At 43.8% G+C, this 23,197-nt stretch overlaps 1 protein-coding gene across 2 annotated transcripts in view; it reads right to left on the bottom strand.

Moving 5' to 3' along the window:
• The window catches only part of TSHZ2 (teashirt zinc finger homeobox 2), a 236,156-nt gene that overhangs the window by 78,267 nt on the left and 134,692 nt on the right, over window positions 1–23,197 (bottom strand). For both annotated transcript variants that reach the window (XM_064465248.1, XM_064465249.1), the window contains exon 2: window positions 13,198–16,276. In XM_064465248.1, coding sequence (XP_064321318.1) covers window positions 13,206–16,276 — 3,071 coding nt within the window. In that variant the 3' untranslated portion in view covers window positions 13,198–13,205. The remainder of the gene's footprint in view (window positions 1–13,197; window positions 16,277–23,197) is intronic.

Genomic DNA, 23,197 nt, shown 5'->3' with positions numbered 1-23,197 from the left:
AGTGACAGCAGCATAATTCAGCGGATTTGCAGAGGAGTTACTCCTGATTTACACCGGTCCAAGGGAGAGCGCCTGCCTGTTCCCACTCTCCTTCCCTAGTTTGCTTTTCACAGCTGCGATTCTTTATGACGAATAATAAAAAGATTTTGCTGAGAGCTCAGCTCTTGCATGCATGATGCACAGAGCAGAACCGCAAGTTCAGAAGCCCTGGGGCCTCATGCCGCGAGGTGTGGAACGTCCTTCCCGTGTCCCCGGAGCCCAGCGCCACACCAGACCGTGCTCCTGGTGGCTTCCTCCTCTTTGGTGATTCCGGGCAATTCAATTCTGCTCTGAAGGGAGCGTGTACCAAGGAGCTGGGAGGAGAATATTTCATCCTCTCCTCACATTAATGTCCGGGCATATACTGCATCTAGTATTAATTTGCTTGTTGTGCTGCAATATATAATAAATTTGAGGCAGTAGCTTTATGGTCCGAGTTGTAATTTTAAATTTTATGGTACAAACTGACCATCTGCAGGAATCTGACCATATAACCTAAGCCATTCTGTGCAGACTGTAATGTTAGTACCTCTGAATCACGGTGAAACTATGATTTAGACACACAATTAGATAGACCAGGTCCTCAACAATTCTCAGCTGTCTGAATTACTGCTGAACAGCCTAATAAATACAGAGCACATAGGCCTCTGTTCTGCAAAGCTTTTAAGAATGTTCTTAAGTTTGCCTCTAATCAGCAAAGCACCTATTACGATTACTGCTGCTCAGAGACTAGTCCTGGGCCAGAAACCCGTTGCGCTTGGCGCTGCACAGACACAACAAGACCCCACTGCTCGGGGACCACGGCTGCTGAGCCCGCTGCACGGGGGTGCAGAGCTGGGGCGAGGCCAGGCTTTGTCAGGAAGCTGTGAGGGACATAAAGTGCCGACTATTGGATTTAATCCTGGAAACGCTGCACCCACTTGCCAGCTTGGGACACTGAGTAAGGGAGCAGAAGAGGACCTTGCATCAATCAGCAGGTCACCTTCACCCGACAGCAGCAGCAGGAGGGCTCCTGGTACCCCCGTCCTGGTGGCAGCTCCTGAGCACATGCCTCCTGCCGGGACGCTGACCCGGCCTAGCTGTAAAAACTGCTTTCTTCATTGTCTGTCGTGAAAGAAACCTAAAGCTTTAATTCCAGTAAAAGCTCTTTGTGGAGGTCTGTGCTGTTTTTAAGAAGAGACCTGCATTGCAGGGAGAGGTCAGCCCAAGTCCCTGCCTACATTCAGTTCAGGTAGTTTGTTAAGCAGCTCCGGTGGCCGGTGCTGTATAGATGAAGGTGTGTGACCCCCAGACGAGGAACAGCTGAACAGAGGGGCAGCAACAAACATCCAGGGAGGCCCCCCGCACCTTAGGCCGAAAGGTGTGTAGCTGGCTTTTTAAAAATGTAAGCTGTTGATGCGTTAGGGTCCAAACCCAATAGCAGACACAAGCCCGCACTGTGCAAGGTGCTGTGCAGAGTTCAAGGCGATCTCTCTCTCAGACAGAGACCAACTAATTTCCAGTGACACAGGGCAACAGGTAGATCTCGCTTGCTGCAATGAGGACACGAGAGATCGCGGGAGCTTTCTCAAAAGTGAAGGAATTAAAAGCGCACAAAAATGGGAGAAGAAAGGCCAGCAGAGACAAATGCATGAAGCAGGCCAGGCTCAGCGAGAAGTTTAGGCTTATTTTGTTGTCTTTTACGATAAGGCTGTATCGTCAGTGGGCCGTTCAGGAAGGCAGGGGAGCAGCGGTGCTTCCTGCCCGGTGAGCTTAGCAGCAGGGAAGGGGCTGGGCTGCCCCTACCCAGCAGCCCTGATAACGGCTCTGTCAGCAGCCTTGTCCTGCCTCCTCCTTACCCGGCCTTTAGCTACAATTAGAAACAAAAACATATCCCAGGGAGAGGGGATCGTGGTCACTGCTCACTCATGCCTGCTGATGGAGGGCGGGGATGGGGAGAGCACGAGCCAAGTGCTATTTCCAGGCTGCGAAAAGGCTCTCCCCGACCCCAGCCCCAGCCCAGCAGGTCTGCAGGATGCTAGGTGGCATCGCGGGGAGGGAGGGAAATAACTTCCAGCTCCACGTTTGCCCTCCAGATTGACTGAGCTCCTACCGCGACCGTGCACTTACAACGCTGGTTGCGGCGAGCTCCGGAGAACGGGAGCCCAGAGCATCACCCAGTTGGAAGAACCATTAGTTTTCTCCAGTCCCAATTATCTCTGCTACTGCATTTGTGTCCTCTTTCCTGTCTGGTTTTGAGTAAGTTACAATTCTCCCACTCTTGTTACTGAGTGGATGCAGATGCCACTTTGTTCCGTGTGATTTATAGCCAGTAGCTAATGTTCAGTTATAATTCCCCATTTCAGACATGAAAAATAGCCTGTAATGCTCAACACAAGGGCCTCTCAACAATGATATATAATTTAAAAATTAACATGAGGACAGAGGAGACATGGGATTTTGAACTAGGGACTCTCTCATTCAAAGGTTAAATCTCTACAAGGTGAGCTAAAGGAATTAGTTGAGTTATTAAGTAAATGCCTCTGTTATATTTTCCCAGTACATTAGCTGTTGCAGCCTTTTCTAGTTCAGCTGTGTTCAGCCCCAGCATGTTCAAAGAGCAAATGCTCATGGCACTGAATTCACACATGTGCTTTTTTTCAATGTCAAACAAACCGGAGCTTTTCAGAGTCAAAGGTCAAAGTGGACGGCCCTCCAGAAAATCTCTCGGGAAATTATGTGATTGTTCGTATGTCTTTATTGTATATAAAATCAGGTTTCTTGCATGGCTCAGCCCTTCCAAGAATCTTAAAACTATAAATGAGTCATGACTCATTCCTGCAACACCTAAGTTATGTAAGTGGTCTTGTTAATTTACTGGAATATCTTGCATAACTAATCGTTTCCAGGATCAAACCCTGAAGCCTCTGAAACCTCTGAACTGTAAAGAGCTCCTTTAGAAGCAGAGAAGTTAAATCCCAACCTCACACGATGAGTCAAAAGCAGAACGAGGGACAGAACCTGCATTGCCAGACCCGCTCTGCCAAACGCAAGCCATAAACCCTTCTTTTGTCAAAGCTCGGCAGTTCAGAAAACACGCAGGGAGAGTGGGGAGTGTGGAGAAGGAAAAGAGCTTGGCTATGGAGCAGTTTTGGAGGTGGCATTCCTTCCCTGCCTGTTTTCTGTTCACAGTGAGAACATGTAGCTCACACCCGAGGTGTCTCCTGCTGCACTCTGGTTAACCCTGCCTCACTCCAGCACCAAGCGTTACGTTTATGGATTACAAATTTATTGACATCTGACATTTGCATCAGCTTTCACCTGATCAACAGGAGCTTTGGCTGCCAAAGGGAATTATTATGGAAGATTTCAACAGCCATGGGAATGCCAAAAAGGTCATTAAATCATATCAGAAAAACAATGTGTTACAGTGTTCATACATTTAGCCTTGCCAGTAAATCTTCTGGTTGATGCTTGGACCACCTACCGATGATACTCAAAGAGAAGGAGAAACAGGGAGAATCGAAGAGATGAATTAAATTAAAACCAAATGACACGAAGCCTGGCACAGTGGGATCTTTAATTTTCTACTCTATGAATCCAGAATAAGCAAAAACCCAAAACAAAGCACAGTGGCTTGACTTTATCTAAGTTAATTCCCTCTATATTAGCAGGGCTTAACTAAATAATCCTGAGTAATGTGTGCACCCCACATTATTGCATGCAATTTGTATGTGGGAGGTGCGGGATTCGGAAAACATATGGCACATGGAAAACAAATGACAGGGTGTGCTTTTACACTCATTTTGGCTATACTTATCACGCTTGTTGATATTTTTTTCCAGACATGAAATATGAGTGTAGGAACTTTCACCCTAATCTCTTTGGAAAAGTACTAAGAGTTATTTTTTTTTTGTGCATTTGTGATTTATAGAAGAAGGCCACCACATAATTCCTGAGAGCACAGACATTGTTTTAAAAAAAACACTGATCAAGTGAACAGTTTTACCTCCCCCATCGTCTTTTCCCTGGATGACAAACCTGGGTCTTGCACCGTAAAAAAACAAGGCCAACAGATGAGGGCTCCGTGGGATTAGGGAGGGAAGTGAATTACTGAACTGGAAGCCCACCCACAGCCTATCTGCCTGTGTACGTCTGGTCGAGGGTGAGCTTCACCGCAGACCGACCCACACGCGGCTGATTGCCCCCGAGCTGAGCGAGCACGAAGGAGGCGTTCGCTCTGCCCTTCTCCAGCAGAAGAGCGGCATGTTCACTTCGCTGAACACAGGCAGAAACAGGCCACAGTTTCGTTATATCTCAGAGGGACTCTTCTGTGATGTCCCTTGGGATGCAGACCAAGCGATGGGTAAAAGGCCACCTTTTCAAATGACCCTGTAAGGAAAGCGGGTAGCCATGAAGACACAGCCCCAACAGTGATCAGTGTCCGTAGCTTGCCTTGCCTCCCCCCGAAAGGCAGTCGATGTTGTGTTGCCGCTGCTGTGCTTGGAGCACTGATGCACGGGCGGCTACGGGAGACTGCACAGAGCTGCATGAGGGGCGGCAGAGGGCGGCGACAGGGACCGGGACAGGGAACGGGACAGCAAGGTTCTTCTAAGTCTTGGCTAGAAATGAGAGAGAATTGGAGAGGTGGAGCTGTGTGATGGAGATATCTACGGCAGCTGTGGACCACGCCAGGATACCGGTTACATGTATTGCGGCAATTTCAGGTAACCTGTGCGGCTCATGATACAAACTTGGGGGTTTTCAGAAATAGGGTGTGAGTTTTCGTTAAATGGCTATGAAAATAGCAGTTTCACATTTGAGATTTTAACAAGAGAGGGGGAAAACACTTTTGCCTGCACAGAGTGCTTCGGAGGTTTAGAAAAGCTGCAAGCAAACCCAGAAGGGATCAAACTAGTATTACGAGAGGGAATTCTTCTGAGGGTGGCGTTTTTATCACATCGTGGGAATCTCCCAGGGAAAGCAGAACAGAGAATGGAATACAGCGTGATGCCCTTAGGTTGAGGGGGTTTGATATCACTTCTGCACTCCGGGTGTGATTCCTTCCTTAGCCACGAGCAAAGAGCAAGCACGAAGGCTCAGCGCCATTCTGACTGCCATGGGCTGCTTTGTACATCCTCTGCTCCCTGCCCTGGCATGGGGCACCTCCAGAGCTCACCCCAAGAGGCCTCCCAGTTGTGTCCGTTTCTGCAGCTATCAGGAAGGCCTCCTGCATGTTCTCTGGGAGCCGGGGAAGACAACCTCCTCCAGCTGAAGAAGTCCCTGAACTATAAATCTGGAGGCTGGGAGAGTGCTCTGGAATGGTACCACGTCGGGCCTGGTCTTACGCTCTCATGCTGGTCATGGTCAGAGACCGGATGGAGGCAACGGGCCTTTGACCTAACCCCGTATGGTATTCTGAAGTTCTTGCCTCACTACTATTCAGCTTTAGGAGAAGAGCAGAAAACAGTCATAAAGAAAGTCTTAGCAGTGTTCAGCTGTCGGGAACCTCTCCTGTTACAAAGGATTGTGCATATTTAGGGTGAGGGAATAGAATATGAACATAAAACATGGCAATTGTTCACTTATAGCTGGAGGCTACGGGCTCCACAGTACAGAAGCAGCTCAGTCTGTCAGTGATGCAGAGAGCAAATATCCCAGCAGGGACCAGGGAAGCTCCCTCAAGCGCCAGGGCTTTTGGAGCTCGAGGGACTGTGTGGCACAGCGTAATGTGACCTTGACCTTCACCAGACGGTGCACAGCACTACTGGGAAAGGCGGCAGAGGGGAACAAAAGGGTGTGTGGAGGTCATGGACTTCCTGATCTCTCTGTTTTGAGCGAGCTTGAAGGCTGAACTTATTTGGTTCTCTAGTGCAGCCTAAACCCACCGTTTTCATCACCTCCTGGAGCTCTTGTGTAGTTGTGTTAATCATGGATGAGTGTGGAGTAGAAAAAGAAATTGGAGGATGCTGAGAACACCCTGGTAAGCCACGTCCCCATACCCTCGCCTTTGTCTTCCTGGCCTGCTTTGCCTTGCAGCTGCTGCTGTGTGCACGGTTTCCATGCCGGTCACTTGATAATGAATGGAAAAGAGACTGCAGTGGTACAGGGGCACGGGGACTCTGAGCATCCGATCACTCTCAGGCCTGAGATCCTCTGCAGTTCAGGCTTCCCAAGGGATGAACTCCTCCTTCTCCTTCATCCGTACCCCCTCCGCTGTAGCAAAGCACCAAGCGAATGGTCTTGGCTGGCCTGAGAAAAGGCGGGCAAGGGGGGCAGCGACCGCCACCGCACAGAGCCCTCTGCCGCTTGATCTGACGCAGCTGCTGGAGGAGGTGGGGTGGAGGGAAACAACCACATCAAAGCCACTCTAGCCACCTCTCCTTTCCCTTCACAACTGTCACTGCGGCACCCTCCACTTTCTAGAACAATGTTTATCATTGTTCTTCGATTGTCTGGGACAATAAATGGTTAGAAATGAGCATATATCACCAGGAAATCTCTGCCTGCCCCTTCCCCCAAGCAGTGTCATAAAAACGTACAAATTCACATTAATAATGAAGTGCATTTCCCTGAGAAGCCACTGTGTATCTCAGGGAGAGCAGGCAAGGTGGCAGTTGCTGCAGAGTTTCCTATTAAAGAGCAGAGCAAATACTCATAAATCTGATGAGGGGCCAAAGCACATGTTAGGGCTGTCTCCCTCTTAATGGAACCTTTTCTGAAATGAAAAAAATATATATCTTGATACATTCAGGGTATTCATTAGACATGACAACCTCCTCCGCTCCCCCATCCCTCCCTCCCCCACTCCTGCATGTGCTGACCCCTGGCAGGAGAGCTGGCGCTGAGTGCTGGCAGGGAGGGATTTTGGAGGGGAGGAGGAATTATTTTGTTTTAATAAAGGGATTGTGTAGATTTACTGTGACGAACAAGTCCCCTCCTGGCCCCATACCTCCCCCCTTCCCTCCGCTCCAGCAAGGTGCTGCCGCTTCCTCTGCCTCAGCCCCACGATGTGCCCTCCTCGGCCTCCCGGCCTCTGCCGTGCCCCGCATCCACCCCCTCTGTCCCTCGGCCGGGGGAGGAGAGCCGGCAGAGCCCACGCTGCGCCCCAGGGCAGGATCCCGCTTGCAAGCTTGAGCGTAGGAGACCTTTCCTGCCACCTCACACCATCAAGGGCTTGGCCAACTCACGCTCTTGGGAAAACACGGTTCTCCAGGCACAGGGAGGTGGCAGGATGAGCATCAGCCCCCTTGGCTCTCTCAGGGGCTCTGATCCTGCCACCTGGTGCAGTGCCTTAACGTTATCACAGGCTGGAACCCCAGGATCTGCTGCCCCTTTCCAGAAGGTGAGACGCTCCTGAAGGACCCGCCGTCACAATTACGCCACAAGCTCTGTGCTGCGCGGGGCTTGTTCTACCTCACGCCGCTTCTCACAGGCGGGGTCCTGAGTTGGAGCTGCACGCGTGTAAATCTTGTGAGACTCCGCTGACGTGCGAAGGCTAGTGCGAAGGCCTGATCCTTCTCCAGCCAACGGCCCCTGCCTTGATGCACAAACAGACCCATTTTGACCCAAGGAGATGGGAAGAGATGGCAGAATGAGGCCTGAAGACTACAGCTTAATAATAATGAATTACCTGTTCATTATCCCAATAAATAGTAAAAAATCTCTTCCTCCTTTCCTCCTCCCATAAAGCCATATCTCTAATGTTCCTCGTTTTCCATCTGTGCTCCATGATATTTGCACTGAGTGATCATCCTGCTAAATTACATTATTTTTATTGAAAGGTGCTTTTGAGGGCTGGATACGGCTCATGTCTTTTCCTTTTGTTATTGATCCTTGCGATTTGATTGCTGAGGTGTAAAATGTATAAATAAGACTTAGATACCTGTCCTTTGAAATCTCACTTGGTAAAAATGCTCTGCTATAGATTATGAAGGCTGTAGCATTTAATAATATCAGACGCAGCAAGGAAAAGGCAAGATTTTTATATCCTTATGAATACTGAATGCTTGAGGAGGTAGGTGCTATTCAAGGCCAGTTAAAATCTGGTCGAAATACTTAAAAGTTGCTGTTTGTGAGCAGAAGAGTTCCTGCCTTTTGGGGGCAGGAACTGTCATATATAGTATACTTCTACGGAGCCTAGAAACAATATGGGTTGACCTAGTGGATTGGATGCACTAATGCAGTGTAAAATAATACTGATTTTAATAGCAACCTGTAGTATTCATAAAAAGCAAGTAAATCTGCACTGATATATCTGTGCTGACACACTCTATGTATCATCTGGCCTGACCCTGCTCTCAGGGAAGCCAAGAACATGCTATTACTGGTTTTACAAGGACTATTGCTAGATTGAAAAAATGCTATCCTGGAAAAATTTGAAGATTTAAAAAGGCTAAATTAAAAAATATCCTGATCTACCACTTCGGGGAAAGAGGGATACATTTCAAAGGATTAGGGGAACACAGGCTTCACCCAAACAGGACTATTTGGAGGGAGAAGTGATGGGCTGGAGGTAGTTGCTTGCTGAGGATGGGCTCTGTGTCTCTCTAGCACAGCGGAAAGGCCAACCTATTCCTCTTCCTATTCTTCTGTCTCCTCTCCTTCGTGGTGCTGAGCAATTTTACCCAGTTTATCCCCCAAAAAAGCCCATTTTAAAATGGGACTTCCCCACAGAATATTTTTACCATTGAGAAGCCATCATTTTCCAACAAGGTGTTGTCAGAAAAGTCCCATTCGAACTGAATAATCAAGGCTTTCACTGCAATGAACCCTCTCTTTCTGGCTGATGAGCAGAACCTTCGGGTTTGTTGGTAAATTCTGCTTACAAAATCGTGGTGGACACAACTGCAGGCAGCTATGCCCCGGCATCTCTGAGTCTCCTGAAAGGGTCTCTCAGTTTTTACTGCTTGTTGCTAAGAAGAAAAGAAAGATGAAGAGCAAGCTGAATTCTCTAAAATATAGTTTTGGACTACTAATTCACACAATTGTCCTTGCCCGTGTAACACCAACATTGGCTAATAGTGGGACATGATGTTCCGAGCAGCTCCTACCGTTTCAGAGGGATGAGAAAATAAAATCCACAGAAGAAAAAAAAAAAAATCTTCTATTTTGGTATACTTAACACATACAGTTATCTACGTGTCCTATATATCATTTAACAAATTGCTTTGCAATTCTTACAGGGCGTGGTATAATGACTGATTTAAAATCACTGCATTGCTTAAACTGCATTGTTCTTCATCAAGTTGAGTCATTTTTATGTGAAGTGTCAAGCTCTCTAACAAATAACTGCTGCCAGACAAATCAAGTTCCTCATCTTAAAGCTACGGCTAAATAGTTTATAGCTTTAATCTGCTCACTGAGGTGTGCAGTCTATGACAGTAATTATAAATGCAAGGAGAAATTATAGCTGAATGCTTTAACTGCATTAGGAGCCATTTGATGAACAATCATGATTGCCTGCTCATTTTCAACAATAGAGGGCAAGTTAGTGTCAGTGCATTAGAGGATTTTCAGTTCTGCTCTGCTCTTTCTTCCATTTACCACAGAATGTCAGTTGTCTCCTATAAAGTAGAAAAAAAGCACTGTAGAAGCTTTAAACTTGATGGTTAAAAAAAGACAAAGGAGGAAACAGAGAGAAAAGCTGTTTATCATTATGACTAATTTTTTTGTTTTGCAGCAGCCTTACTTGCAAATTAGTTCATCTCAGGTAGCTGCTTGTTTACTTATCAGGGTCTTTTGAAAAAGAAATCTCCCCAATCGAGTTGGTACATTTGTCTGTATAGACAGTTATTTCTATTAAGAGTTATAGACAGGACCACAGAGAGCCTCGGTTACCGACCCGTTTATAGCCGATCTCACCTGACTTCAAAGTGAGAAATACAGTTCTGCCTTGTCGTTTTTCTCAGGACAACATAAAAATTCTAATTTAGTTGAAAAAATGCACAAATGTTCTTCAAAGGTATAAGTCAACATACAAATTACTTCTAATTAAATCCATGTTCCCTAATGTTCACGGGTTTTCTTTGAAGAATAGCAATAAAACCGAATTTGAAGCGGGTTAAATGAAAAAGAATAGAGACGTCTGATTGTTGTATATTACACATAATTTTACATTATATTACTAAACCCATATCAGCTGGAAGAATTCAAGAAAACACCAAAGATGAATATAAAACAGATATATACGTCTTTACATTTAAGAAGAATTTATAGCAAATTTCTTATAAACAGCCTCACAGAGGTCTTAAAAATAAATCCATATACATAACACATGTTTCTACAGTACTAACCCAGATTATTCATTCATATTTTTAATGATAGTTAACATTTTAAAATATAACCTTTAATAGCAAATGTCATTGAAATATAGAATGTATTTAATGTCTTCCTATACTTCCAGTACCCTTTCCACTGGTTTATTTCCATTTATTTTCATATATTTTCTCTATTTTCATTTCTATTTCCCTACAATATTGCCTAGAAGTAAACGCAAATGCATGTGCATGGTTTAAGAATCTCAGCACGCTATATATTTCGTGTTTCTAAATACTGTGCTCTCCTCTATGTTATTATTCAAATGTAGACTGCATCTTTAAAATAACATGGTAAGAATAAGCAAACTCTGGAAATCCCTGTTATTTGATTTAGTCTCCTTGCAGATCTCAGGAAGAAACCATATGAATAAACTCTGACCTCCACACTTCTCACATAGGCCGAACTTCGGCAGGCTTACGGCTCCGAAACTGTAATAAAATCTTTACAATGCTATCCAAAATACCCCATCATTTCATACAATTTGTGCTATCATGCATACCAACTAAAATTATAGTTCCAGATAACAGTGCTATCACTCTGTCATTGCCATTTAAATATATTTTTTCAAAGGTAAGATACAACCTGCATCTTGATATAAATTAGAAATGGATGAATATTAAGAGGACAGCAATTTCTCGGTACCCAAAGGCAGGAAGGACAGTGCCTTATTTATGTAGGTACGTATCACCTGAATAATACTCGCGATGTGCCTGTGCAGGTTATTACAATGCAGAAACCACTTTTTTTTTTCCCTTGGAGATTTTTTTTTTCCTTTGTATTTGTTCCCCAAATCCTCAGCGATAGTAGCATGTTTATAAAGGTGGGTGTTTGGTTTGCCTCTTAGTGATAACACGCTGCTTTTAAGACCCAACCTGAAACATTTGTCATCTATTAAGCCACCAATGTGCCAGAATGAATGTTGTATTAAAATATTTGGCAGATAGTTTTTGTTTGATGGTACCCAAATTATTGGTTCGCTCTGATATCTCTCGTGTGAAAACTAGGAATGTCAGGGTCTTAATAATCATTAACTGGTGGGGAAGGAAAGAAAGCGTGGTCTATTTTTCCTACCCAGTTCTTGTAGTTTTCTCATCTTTTGTCAGGTATGTTGATTTGGAATGGTCAGATGAACAAGGAACATTTATTTGTTGAGTTCTAATGTTGGGTTAAAAACGCCAAAATAGAAACTTAGCCCAATTTAGAAAACAAACTCCTTTTGAGTTAGACGGAATTTTGCTGGCTAAAATATGCAGAAAGGATAAATCCAGTCAAATGCCGACAGCACGCACTAGATGTATGCAAACCTTGAATCTTATTGCACTTGAATACTGACGTTATACTCTACAGTAACAGCTTCTGTTACCCATCCCAAAGTAGCCCTTTGATTAGTGGTTTAAATTATTCAGAAGTAGCCTTTTTAATGGAGCTTAAGTGATGCACAGTCCTTGTGCTGGCTCTGTACACAGAAAGTGTTTCTTAAAGCTTCATGAATATTTGCAGCAAACAAATGCGAAATCTTCACACAAACGGGTATTCATCCTCAAAGTGCTCGCACCCTCAATTAGCCAGAGAATAGCCACAATAGCAGGTGGCGTAAGTGACAACTCACAACACATCTTTAATTTTGACTGTCTGACGGATTCGTTTTCCAAATGTTGTTCAAGTAATGAACACGCTGGAGAAAATCTGGATCTGCACATGATTATTCTGTGACCAGCAGCAGAGCCTGAGTCTGCTGGAGAGATTGCTGGCAATGACTAACAGAGCCTTCCTGGAAATAAACTCGTTAGAACAAAAAACTTCTATTTGGACTTTTAGTTGATGTTCTGCGTATTTATTTAAATCAAGAATATTCAAGTTTGTGAATCAAGTAAAATTAAAAATGCAAAAACTGTGTGTCATCTGAATATTACATTACACGTTATAAACATTGGTTGTGGCAGCACTTCAGTTGGTGTATCGTTCAGCAAAAAATAGCAACACTAACGGAGAAGTATCCTACTAACAGGTCTTTGAAATATTAAGCTTGTAAAAAATCTCGCTGCTTCCTCAGTTAAGCATTACCCCCACCCCCCACCCCCCGGTTAGACAAAAACTTGCACTGAAGTCAGTGATGTTTATGGATTGACTAGTGCTCCCGCCAGCACGGAACAAAATATAATCAAATGTCTTAAAGCTTAAAAAAGAAATGATGGAGAGAGAGGTTAAAATGGTGCAACAAAAAAGGCCACTCACCACAGTAAGTGTCGAAGTAAGTGTAAAATATGAAAATATTTTACAAAACTGAATATCAACAAAAGAATAACCCGAACTTCTAGAGAGAAACTTTTCAGAGTTATTTGTAGATTCTCGAGGCTGGGTTTGAGATTATGAGAAACTCGGAATAATTAAGGTTTTGCTAATTTCACATTTGAATTGTCGTCTTCTCCCCCATCCAAACCAGATTTACTGGTGTGTTTGCACTGAAAGAGGTAATAATCTTTTGGGTTTCAGTGCTTTTTCCCCGCTTTTTCCATTCTCATTGCAAAGAGTAGCATTTAGTTGTTGCATTCCACACTGAAGTGCATAGGACGTGAACCAATCCATTCTTAGAAACAAAAAAGCGAGTGAGAACTGGGAAAACAGCTATTTTGAAAACATTAATAAGAAGCAACTTTTCTATATAGGGCAATGTGGTTATGCATTTACCAAGCTCTCTTCCCGAAAACATTATAAAATGGATATGTACATGCAATCGGATTAATGAAGCGGGAGTACATTATGCATTTTATACTGTTTTCCTACATTTAAGAAAGTACGAATGTCTTACGAAGCCTCCTTAAAATGATGAAATTAAAACTCGCTATAGAGCATGCATACCTTAAGAGTTATTCTTCATCCACTTCTGCTACAAATTGTGAATGATGTTCTGGTGACTTGCTGTGTGTTTTGCTTAGATGAAGTTTTACTGCATGTTTGCTCGCAAATGTCCGACAGCACAACTTACATTTGAACTTAGAGTCTGTGTCCTCTTCTCCAGCTATTGTTTCAGGAGATCTTTGAACTGAAACTCTGGAGATTTCTTGCTCTACCTTGGTTTGCTGCTCCACAGCCAGCCTGTTCATGTCTTTCATTTGGAAACCTAGATGAGATTCTAAGTGGCTAATGTAAGTAGATGGGGTTCGAAACTGAGATGCACAGTCGCTGCAATAAAAGACTGGATGTCCTTTGTCCATGTTTTTCAAAAACTTTGTTCCTCCGGTTTTCCTAAGTTGATACTTGACATTTGCCAACCAATGGCTGATGGTGGTCATTGACAGTCCAGTAAATTTTGAAATCTGCATGCGCTCCTGTGGGCCTAGGTCTGATAATAAATATTTACCTTCAGATGTCTGGAAGAGACTGGAAGCAAACTGAGCTTGCAAAATGAGAAGATGCTGAGGGTTCCAGTTTGACTGCCTGCCCTTCCTCTTATGCAGAGTGGAGACTTCTGCTGAGACATCCTCAAAGCGTCGGACATCTATTTCCAATTTCATAGACGGGATCCTTGAAGATGCAGCGGGTTTTGGCGTAGTAGCTTTGGGAAGAACTTTGACCATGTCAGCGATGTCAGACAGAGCATGCTTTTGAGGTGGAGAAGTACAAGATTGTGCTTGAGCTGACTCAGCTTTCTTGCCTTTGGATTTGGTCAGGTCAATAGGCTGATCGTTGTTTTCAAACAAATAGTGCCTGGACACACTTGCAGGCTTTGGTGGGGTTGGAGCAGGAGATAAAACTGGCTTCTCCATCATATTTAGGTTAGGTTTGTGGAACATAGACATTGTGCTAGAGCTGGGGCTGGAGTTGGACTGAGGCCGTAAAGGCTCAGTGGCTTTGCCCAAGTGATTATTCAGGACTGACTGCAGCGCACTGAGCGGGTTGACGCAAGGCAGTTCAGCCGGGTGGCTGGCAGCAGCACAGCCATTACTAAGAGAAGCTGCGGTTGGTTCCTTGAGGACTGTTTTTTCTTTCCCGCTGTCCTCTTTAATTTTGTCTTCTTCTTTCAAGGGACATGGTTCTGTCTTTTTTGGCTCCACAGAGGCTTCAGAATTGAGGAGAGGTTCTCTCTCGCTCTGGCTGAGTGAGGCAGGCTCAGCCTGGATGCCCTCTTTAGCATAGTCCTTTTGTACCTCCTCCTTGTCATCAGTTTCCTTCTTCACTTGAGTGCACTGGGCCACATTTGCTGAGACCGGGACCAGAGGCATGACCTTCCACTTCGGAGCTATTGGCCTCAGTTTATTGGTGATCGTTGGCCTGATTTGCAGTACCTGGGAACCCACAGGCAAAGACGGTTTAGCTCCTTCTGAGAGCTGATAAGCTGCATGGATGCTGGGGTATGCGCTCCAGCTGGGCGCTCCGTTTTGAGCTTTATTGATGGCTGTTGTGACAGTGTTCTCCAAGGACTTTAAGATGTCCCCACCACCCTTTGAACCATCTTCTAAGTCTTCTTCTCTGAGGTACTGGTATTTCATTGTGGGATCCAGTGGTTTCTGAAGCGTGTCTTCATACTCCTCAGTTTTTACTGCTTTCTCATCTTTGTTTGCATCATCAGCTTTATCTTTTTTACTTTCTTTTTTTACTTCGGAGGTGGGAGCTATGCACTCGGCAGATGATTTACTGGTTGATTTTGAAACCGGGCTGTCATTGGCCGGTGCTTCAGACAGCGATTGCATTTTTTCCACGGCTAAAGGATCCAGAACAAGTTGCTTTCCTTTCTTTGAAGCTGAACTTGTGACTTTCAGGAAATGGCCAGTGACCATCATGTGGGTCGTGAGCTGCTGCAAGGTGTCATGGGAACTTCCACATTCCATACACTTCAAAATCTGGGATTTGCAGGCCTCAAACTGCCACGTGTAGCTGGCGCCATTCTGGTAGCCGTAGCGGTTGTTAGACGATAACTGCAGGTTCGCATTCTTCTGAGGAGAAAAAGTATCTGAGAACGACCCCGTCGTGGAATCGGGGGAGCAAGGCCTGTTAACGTCAAACACGCGTTTCTTTGCTGGAGTGACCATTTTTGAAGAAATGGTTGGTACCGGCTCCTTCAAAGGCACTTTTTGGTAATGTTTTGTTTTTATCATATGAACACTCAGATCTTGAAGGGAATCAAAAGAGTCACCACAGAACATACATTTCAGAACTTTTTGTGCATCTTCCTTGTCCATGTCCTGGAAAGCCCGTTTTCGTGGCTTTGAGTAGCTGGTAGGTCTGTGCTTGTCCTTTTTGTGGTTGTCGTCTTGGTAGTGACCTGTCTCATTCATATGAACCGTTAGCTCTACCAACGTGTCGTAGGCGGCGCTGCACTGCCGGCACCGAAACCGGCTGGCACCCGTGAACACAGTTCCACACATTTTGCTGCTCTGCCTGTAGAGCTGGACTGAGCTGAACAGGTTGGGTTTCGAGACAGGTCTGGAAGGTAAATTCTGCTGTAAGCTTTTTGACAGTGCGTCTTGGTGCCAATCAAAATCAGCTTTGTTCCCTCCATTTCTGTTGTCACAACTCCTCTTTTCAGAGTTGGACAACTTGAAACCCAGCCCTAAGCCTGTCCAATAAGAGTCTGACAGTATGTTGGCATAGACCGCTGTCATTTTGTCCATGCAATCATGTGCTTCATTCTGGGCTTTGGGATGGGCGCTGGTTTTGGGGTCCCGTGGCTCTCTAGAGCAAATGCTTTTAATATCTGCCACATGGTCACTACCGTCACTTAGCAGTGATTCGTTTTCTGCATCCTGGTTAGATATATGACTGACAGGGGAATTCTGGTAACTAAAGTTCCCTTTCTGCTCAGGACCCGCTTCATGCTCCTCATCCGTGCCAGTGTCGTTGCTGCCCTGGAGTTGAGCAGTTGAATTGTTGTCGTCATCATCTTCTTCCTCCTCCTTTATATCTTCCTCTTCCTTTAAATCTTCCTCTTGGACATAACCTGAAATGTAATGTCAATATATGAAATAACTTGTTAAAGGAGAATACTACAGTTCGAGCTTTCTAGGTTCACTAAGTGTTTTCTTTACCCAACTTCACTTTAATCTACAACTTTATTGCCTGTTAGTTCCGGAAGTGAAAAAAGCCAAATGATGTCTCTTTTTGTGAAGGTTGCTGCGTTTTATTGGCAGATGATCATAATTCTTTGTAACAGCCAGGGATTCTGAGTTAATAATTTTCCTGTCATGGGAGTATAATTCTAACTGTCCTGTAATGGGACAGTTGGAAAATTCATATGTAAGAATTTAAAGTTTATACTAAAAGCTTCAATTCGATCAAATTGTTTTTAGCCTCAGTGAAAGAAAGGGTAGAACCGGCAAGGAGCAGAAGAAAATAACTGCCATAATCTTCCTGGTTCATAGCATTATCTAGGTACAGTAACCTTTTGCCATTTGATCACCTAAAAATGCCCTTTAGAATGTACACAAATAATTTATATGTCAAAATACAACATCTGAGAGTGCTAATAGGCGTAAGTGGAACTGTTTTGTTTATAAAGGTAATGTACTGTGTACCATAAAAGCAAATTGTGCTTCAGTAAAAACAAATCCATAAACTTCAGGGCAAGAACCCTTGGAAGTTACAGAAGACTATTAGGATGTGACAGAGGTAGACCAAAGTTAACTGTAAAACCGGAAAAGCAGAACAAATCCAGAAAGATTTTTTTTGACAAATTAACTATTTAATTAATAAGATGAACTTGATACTGGACGAGCTGTAAATTTTAAAATTAATTAAGGAATTCAGGTTTGGGGTTTTTTTTTCCAGCCTTATATCAGCAGAAATTCTGCCTAAGTTACAGGAGATAACCTGGTTAAAAACAAACTGAAGAACTAGAGAAGATTTTTAAGGGTGAAAACTGGCTCCATTGCAGCCATCGGATGAGTTCACAATGACTCAACACAGCCAGCAATTCGCTCCCAGACACCCACAAGAAGGGATGGAGCAGAACGAATGGTTCGGATACATTTTCACAAAACCCCAGTGTCATTTTTTTAACAGCTACTGCAAAGCTGTTATGCACAACGCAGGCAGACGTTGAAACAATTCACTGGTATTGACCGCCACTCGTCAAAACTAAATGTGATTTCAGAAGCACAGGTCTTTGTAGGAGGTATGTTGACGAGCTCTTCCAGTGAGGTGCAAATGCAGCGCCCTAACCCTAGTGACTCCCCTGCAGTCTCAGGAGTCCGTTGTTGTGTTTGCTTAAGACCAAGCTTTTTGTGTCCGGTAAGTATGTAAAAAAAAAGAAGAAAAAAAAAATGCCCAAACTGCCAAATCAAAGCTGCCCTTAAAAATAACTAAGCAAAAATAAAATAAAACGCTAATACTGCTAATTGTGAAGTAACCCTAAAAGCTCTGAAAGCACAAGGTAAATGACCCTAAAAGTGTTATTTGTTTAAAATCCAGTTCCTTCCCATCTTCTGAGAAAAGCCATTTCATGGCTTTTTGAGAACGTGGCTCATTTTGCTCTCTTGGGTTTGGTACCCCTGCGCAAACGATACCCTTTTAGCAAATCAAAAGGGATGGGCAGAAAACAGAAACATTTTGATTAACATATGGACGACGCCCTCCACAGCTTTTTCAGGTACAAGCTTCAGTTTTGCAAACTATTTGCATGTTTGCAAAACATGCTTACTGTCAGCCAAAGAGATGGAGCAGAACCAGGGGAACGGTTTCCTGGATGAAGCTGCAGTAGAAGAAGAGGGAAATGAAGGCTCTCTCTGTGGATGGACTAACAAACCCATGTGAGACGTCTCTCCTACACCCTTCCCATGATCTTAGGTCTTGCACAGGTCACACCAGCTTAGAGCCGGGCTTGGCTTGCTCCAGGGGTCATACCAGGAGCGGTATGACCACAATCAGAGGCAAAGCTAACAGCAGTGGCCATGAGCAAATGACCTGGATGCCATTTAATATGACAAAATAATAATCACATAGTAGTAGGAACACTGTAACTCTGTGCTCCTCAGCAAATGCATGCAGCAAAGAAGCTAAATATTAAATATTAAGTGGTAAATATTGAAAATAATCTCTTTAGTAGTGTGTTGCAAATATTGGCAGCCCCATTTCCAGATGATCAGGCTGAGGCAGGCAGCAAAGAGACCACTAAGAGCAAAAGATTTTTTTCTCCTCCCTGAACTTCTTCCCTAATACCCAGATAACTCTTTCCATGCATCCCTTTCCGAGCTTGTACGTTTTTCAGGGGGACAAAGAGAATGGAGGGACATGGAGGCGGCAAAAGCTCCTACACGTCATGAGCAGTAACCTTGTTAAACAAAACAGCATGATCTGATGAGCCGGCCTGACCCGGTTCTCGCGGTGTTAGAGATACTGTGCAGCGTAGGTAGCGGCGCTGGCCCCTCGCCAGGGCGTATCGCAGCGCCAAGCATATTACACCGAGCAAAACAAAAATAAGGAGGGAATCCAATGAAGGAATCAGACAGAACAGACAGCATTCACACAGCCTTGGGTCGGTGCAAATTTGATTCTCCATTTCAGCACCAATTCTTTGAATACTATTAACCCATTTTTCACCAGAAGGTAATTTTTTTCCTTTGGAAGACGCATACAGTAGTTTCTTCCTCACAATATCCTTTGTCCTTCTAAAAGGATTTACTAGGAGAAGCAGAACTACCAGACAGCTGCACATCCCCCACAATACAGATAAAATTTTCTGCTTAATTAGGCATTGACATGTTTACTATAACCTTTACAGAAGAGTAACTCATGCTGAGAAACCCTCTTTTTCGTGCCTGTATAAGATACAGACACAATCTTATGGAAGTGGTAAAAGTAACTTATTAGAAAGCACCATCAAAATTTCACAAACCCATCAGTGACGTCCATTTTAACGGTTAAGGATTCTGGGCAGCTTTGAAAACGCATTTCAGTATCCTACTTGTAAAACCACTTCTGTTTATTTAAATGATTTAAATTGCTGTGGGCATATTAAGGACAGTGGAGACCTCTTCGGTACCTAGGGTACAAGAAATGCGTGTGTCCTTCCAACAGCGGTTTTTAGTAAGATTTCATTGGACATGAAGTTTGATATGAACTGATGTAGCTATTTAACAGAAATAACATTAATTTAAGTGGACTTTGCATTACTTATTTTATAAGTAAAGAGTGTCCTAAGCTTGTACGCCCACATGCTTTAAACGCAGTCTCTGTAATAAGTAGCATAAATTTTGCACACCATACTGATGTCCATGTAATAAATTGTTGAGTGACCTGTTCTCTTCCCACCAGTTCTCCCCCAGGCTTATTCTGACATTCCAAACCTCTGAGATGCTCATATATAGCTGTCTTACGGGGGGGTGGGGGGGGAATCCAAACTCAGTAATCAGATGAATGCTTTCTCCTTTTCCCAGATGGGAATTTTTCCCACCAAAATGAAACAGGCCCAGGCAGAGACGTGAGATGGGCAATGTGCGGTCCTGAAGAAGTGGAGGACAGAAATTCCACTATCTTGAAGGCTGGACAAAACCCAGGAGCCTCAGAGCATTGAATGGAAGCAATTTCTGGCTTCCTAAATGGAAATACAGTATTTGGTTTTAGTGCTGATTGATCCCAAGGTAGTGCATGTCAAAATCATGACATCAGTAAGGATAATATTATCATATGGATAATAACCATAAATACAACTGTGAAATGTTTTAACTTTTTAAAAAAATTCCCTCTGTGCCTTCCTGATTAGATTCATGGTAACTCAAGAAACGGGCTTCTCTAGGGCAAGGGTTGTAATAAACAGCTGATTTTTTTATTCTTCAAAAGATAACATTTTCTTAGATATTTCTAGCATATTTCTACAGGGTAACTAAAAGGGCCAGTTAATGCACCTGCCAAAACTCTTTTTTGAACGTGGGGGTCCAAAACTCCATCCACATCGACCTTGAAGCGCCGACCTCAGCTCCCGGGGATGTGGACTCCAATATTGACTTTCAGGCCCTCTCACCCCCGACTAACCTCTAACCGGCTCCACGTTATACATCACTTCTGACCTTGAATTGTAGACTGTGAATAAACCTTTTTTTTTTTTTAAAGTGTTCATTCTGGCTGTTAACTTTTCCACCAGTGGATGCTATTTTCACTCAGATTTGCTCTTTTTCCACATAGAGAAACATTTCTTAAAATACATATATACATGTTTCTTTCCAAGACTGGAAAATTTATTTCCTGCCAAGAAAAAGGACAGTGAATCATTGTCCAGAACAACACTGCTAATCCGTGTAAAACCCATGCACCATCTGCACTTCTTCATCTATATATTCCAGTTTTACTTGAAATAACATCATTAGCAGAGCAATCTCAGAGCGCTATAAGGTGATCTTGTTTCCTTCTTGTCTGGCTTCAGCTCAAACATCTTTTTGTGTTTGGCAGAAGCTGTTTCTTTCTCTGAAATATTTCATGCAGATAATGGATAATGACCACTTCTCATTCCTTTTTCTCAAAAACGTCTAACTACATTAGCTACCCAAAGACAAACCTTAACCTGGCTCTTTGTAGAAGTTCATAGCTATAGATTGATCCCAGTTTGAAAATGAACTGGGGACATAAACTGGCAACTGAGGAAAAAGAAAATCCCTACTCTGTTCCGTTGCATAACTCTTATATCAAAGACATTTTGGAATTTAACAGGACCAAAACCAATGCAACACTCTGGAAATGCAACGGAGTTTCTTAGAACTCTCGAAACATGAAATTTGTAATACAAGGGTGAATTATATCATATCGGAGCTTTTTAGACTATGTTAACAATTTCTGTGCCAGAGAAATAACCTGCTGTTACGTTCTGCAAGATGGAAGGAAAACGCAGGGGAAGGTTACCATCCTCACCACAGAGGAGCGGAGAGCGCCTGGCTCTGAATCACAGGCGTAGGAGTTGAAGGAGCATCTCTGTCATCTGGTCTAAACGTCCTGGGGGTGTGAGGTTTATGCCTAAAGCTATGTGCATGCTGAGGAGGTTTTTAGATGTTCTCAAAACCTCAGAAAAGGCTCAATTGCCTCTTTTCTGGGAGGCCAGTAATTATTTTGGATAATGGGAAGGTATTTGCACCTTTTGCTGCTATGACTCTCTGCCATCACACCCAAACTCATTTTGCAGTGGCTCAGTAAGGAAGCCTCCGCCGCCACCCTAGTGATGCAATTTTGGGTCCAAAACAATTTGTCATCTCAAAGGAGAGATTTTTCCCAATATTCCTTTGCCTCTTTTCTAGACCTTTCTTTGTCAAATAGTTGCAGCAGCTGATACTGGGACATGAATTTCTGCCTACCGCAGAGTAGGAAAAGAAACACCCACTCCCATCCACTGCTGGGGGACAGAAGGAACCTCTGCGGTGCCACGCTTGCAAGCCACGGCAGCTTAGGAGCGAGGAAACGGAGTGGCTTCTGCCAGAACTGAATTTTAACGCGGAAAGGCAATTCCATGGAGCCATAACCATTATTTATATATGATGCTGAGATGAAGCAATTTTGGGCTTTCATTTTGTTGTACTCTAATTAGAGTTGTATTATAAAGTTTTCTATTAAATGTCCAATTTCCTACTGGTTAAGAAGGCAAAATACCCACTAGTTTCAGTGGGACTTTTAGAAACACAGAGGAGAACAGATTATGTCTTTTGTGCATTGCATCCTACACAGTTATGAGTCAAATGAAAACGATCAGTGGTTGGAAGCATATGTGCAGGGAACTGGCTTGTGAGCGACCCATAAACTCAAAGCAAAACCAATAATAAAACAGGGGAAAAAAACCAAACAGAAGGAAGACTGAAAAACGAGAGGTGAGCTGATGTGCTCTGCTGAGCCGAGAGTCGATAGCAGGGACAGAATTATTATGGAGTTTTTTTCTTGAATAATTTTCCTTAAGGATGATGTTGTTTGCATAGCCAGTTATTGCACTGCAGGAAAAAAAAAAAGGCAACCTCAGTCCTATTTGCCTTGCTCTGGGTTCGCTCCGTTCGAAGGCTGAATTGCCAGGTGCTGGCTGTTGCAGAAATGGATTTAGCCATGTTCAGAGCCAGCAGTTCAAGTTCCTTAAATGAGGGCTGACCGTGTAAGTGAACGATTTGCCTTTGGTTAAAAACATTGCTGTTTGTTGTTTTCTACAAAGCCCTGGAACTTACAGTTTCATCGTTTCAACCAGCTGAAGGTGTTTGACATTCTCCAGATTGTGTTTTCAACAAACAGGCTTCTAATGCAATCGTTGCATCACTCGAATGCAAAGAACTCGACCTTCCTGGCCCTTTGCTGCCGGGAGCAGCAGACCCGTCCCTCTGCCCGGCCCGGCCCGCCTCTCGCACCGAATCCTCGCCCTGGCCTCAGCGGGCAAAGTTTTAGGCAGGTGTCAGGCGGTCATCGCCTCGCCGCTCCACCGACACGTGTTGCATTCAATTGCTTGCACAGACACGAAGGGTGCTTTCCGAAACACGGCTTGGTCCTGAACCATTAAAGGAACACAGTAGCAGCAAATATGTTTTCCTCGTTAGTCAAGTTAATTGCACCAGTGTAAATCACTTCACTGATTAAATCATAAATCTGAAACTTTTGTCTCTCTTTGCCTTTCTTCTGTTTGTCTTGTCCTATTTATTGTCGTGGAAAACAGCAGAGTGACTTTGTAAATTTATAGACCACCTCATTTAAAATCCAAGTTTCAAGCTCTGTTTTCTCTCTTTCGTTACCCTAGGTGCCCCTAAATACCAGTCTAAATGTCTTTAAGCGGCACGAGCTCCCAATCAGAACCACAAAAAAATATATATCTATATAAATTGAAATTGTAATGAGTCTTACCAGTGTATTGCTAGCACTTTGGTTCATTTGATATGAACTTTGTTTTTTTAAAGTACCACATGGTAAGGCTTTG

Source organism: Phalacrocorax carbo, chromosome 14, assembly GCF_963921805.1.
Source record: "Phalacrocorax carbo chromosome 14, bPhaCar2.1, whole genome shotgun sequence".
NCBI classification, from domain to species: Eukaryota; Metazoa; Chordata; class Aves; order Suliformes; family Phalacrocoracidae; genus Phalacrocorax; species Phalacrocorax carbo.
Note: the sequence above shows the minus strand (reverse complement) of the source record. Positions and strands in the feature narration are given on the sequence as shown.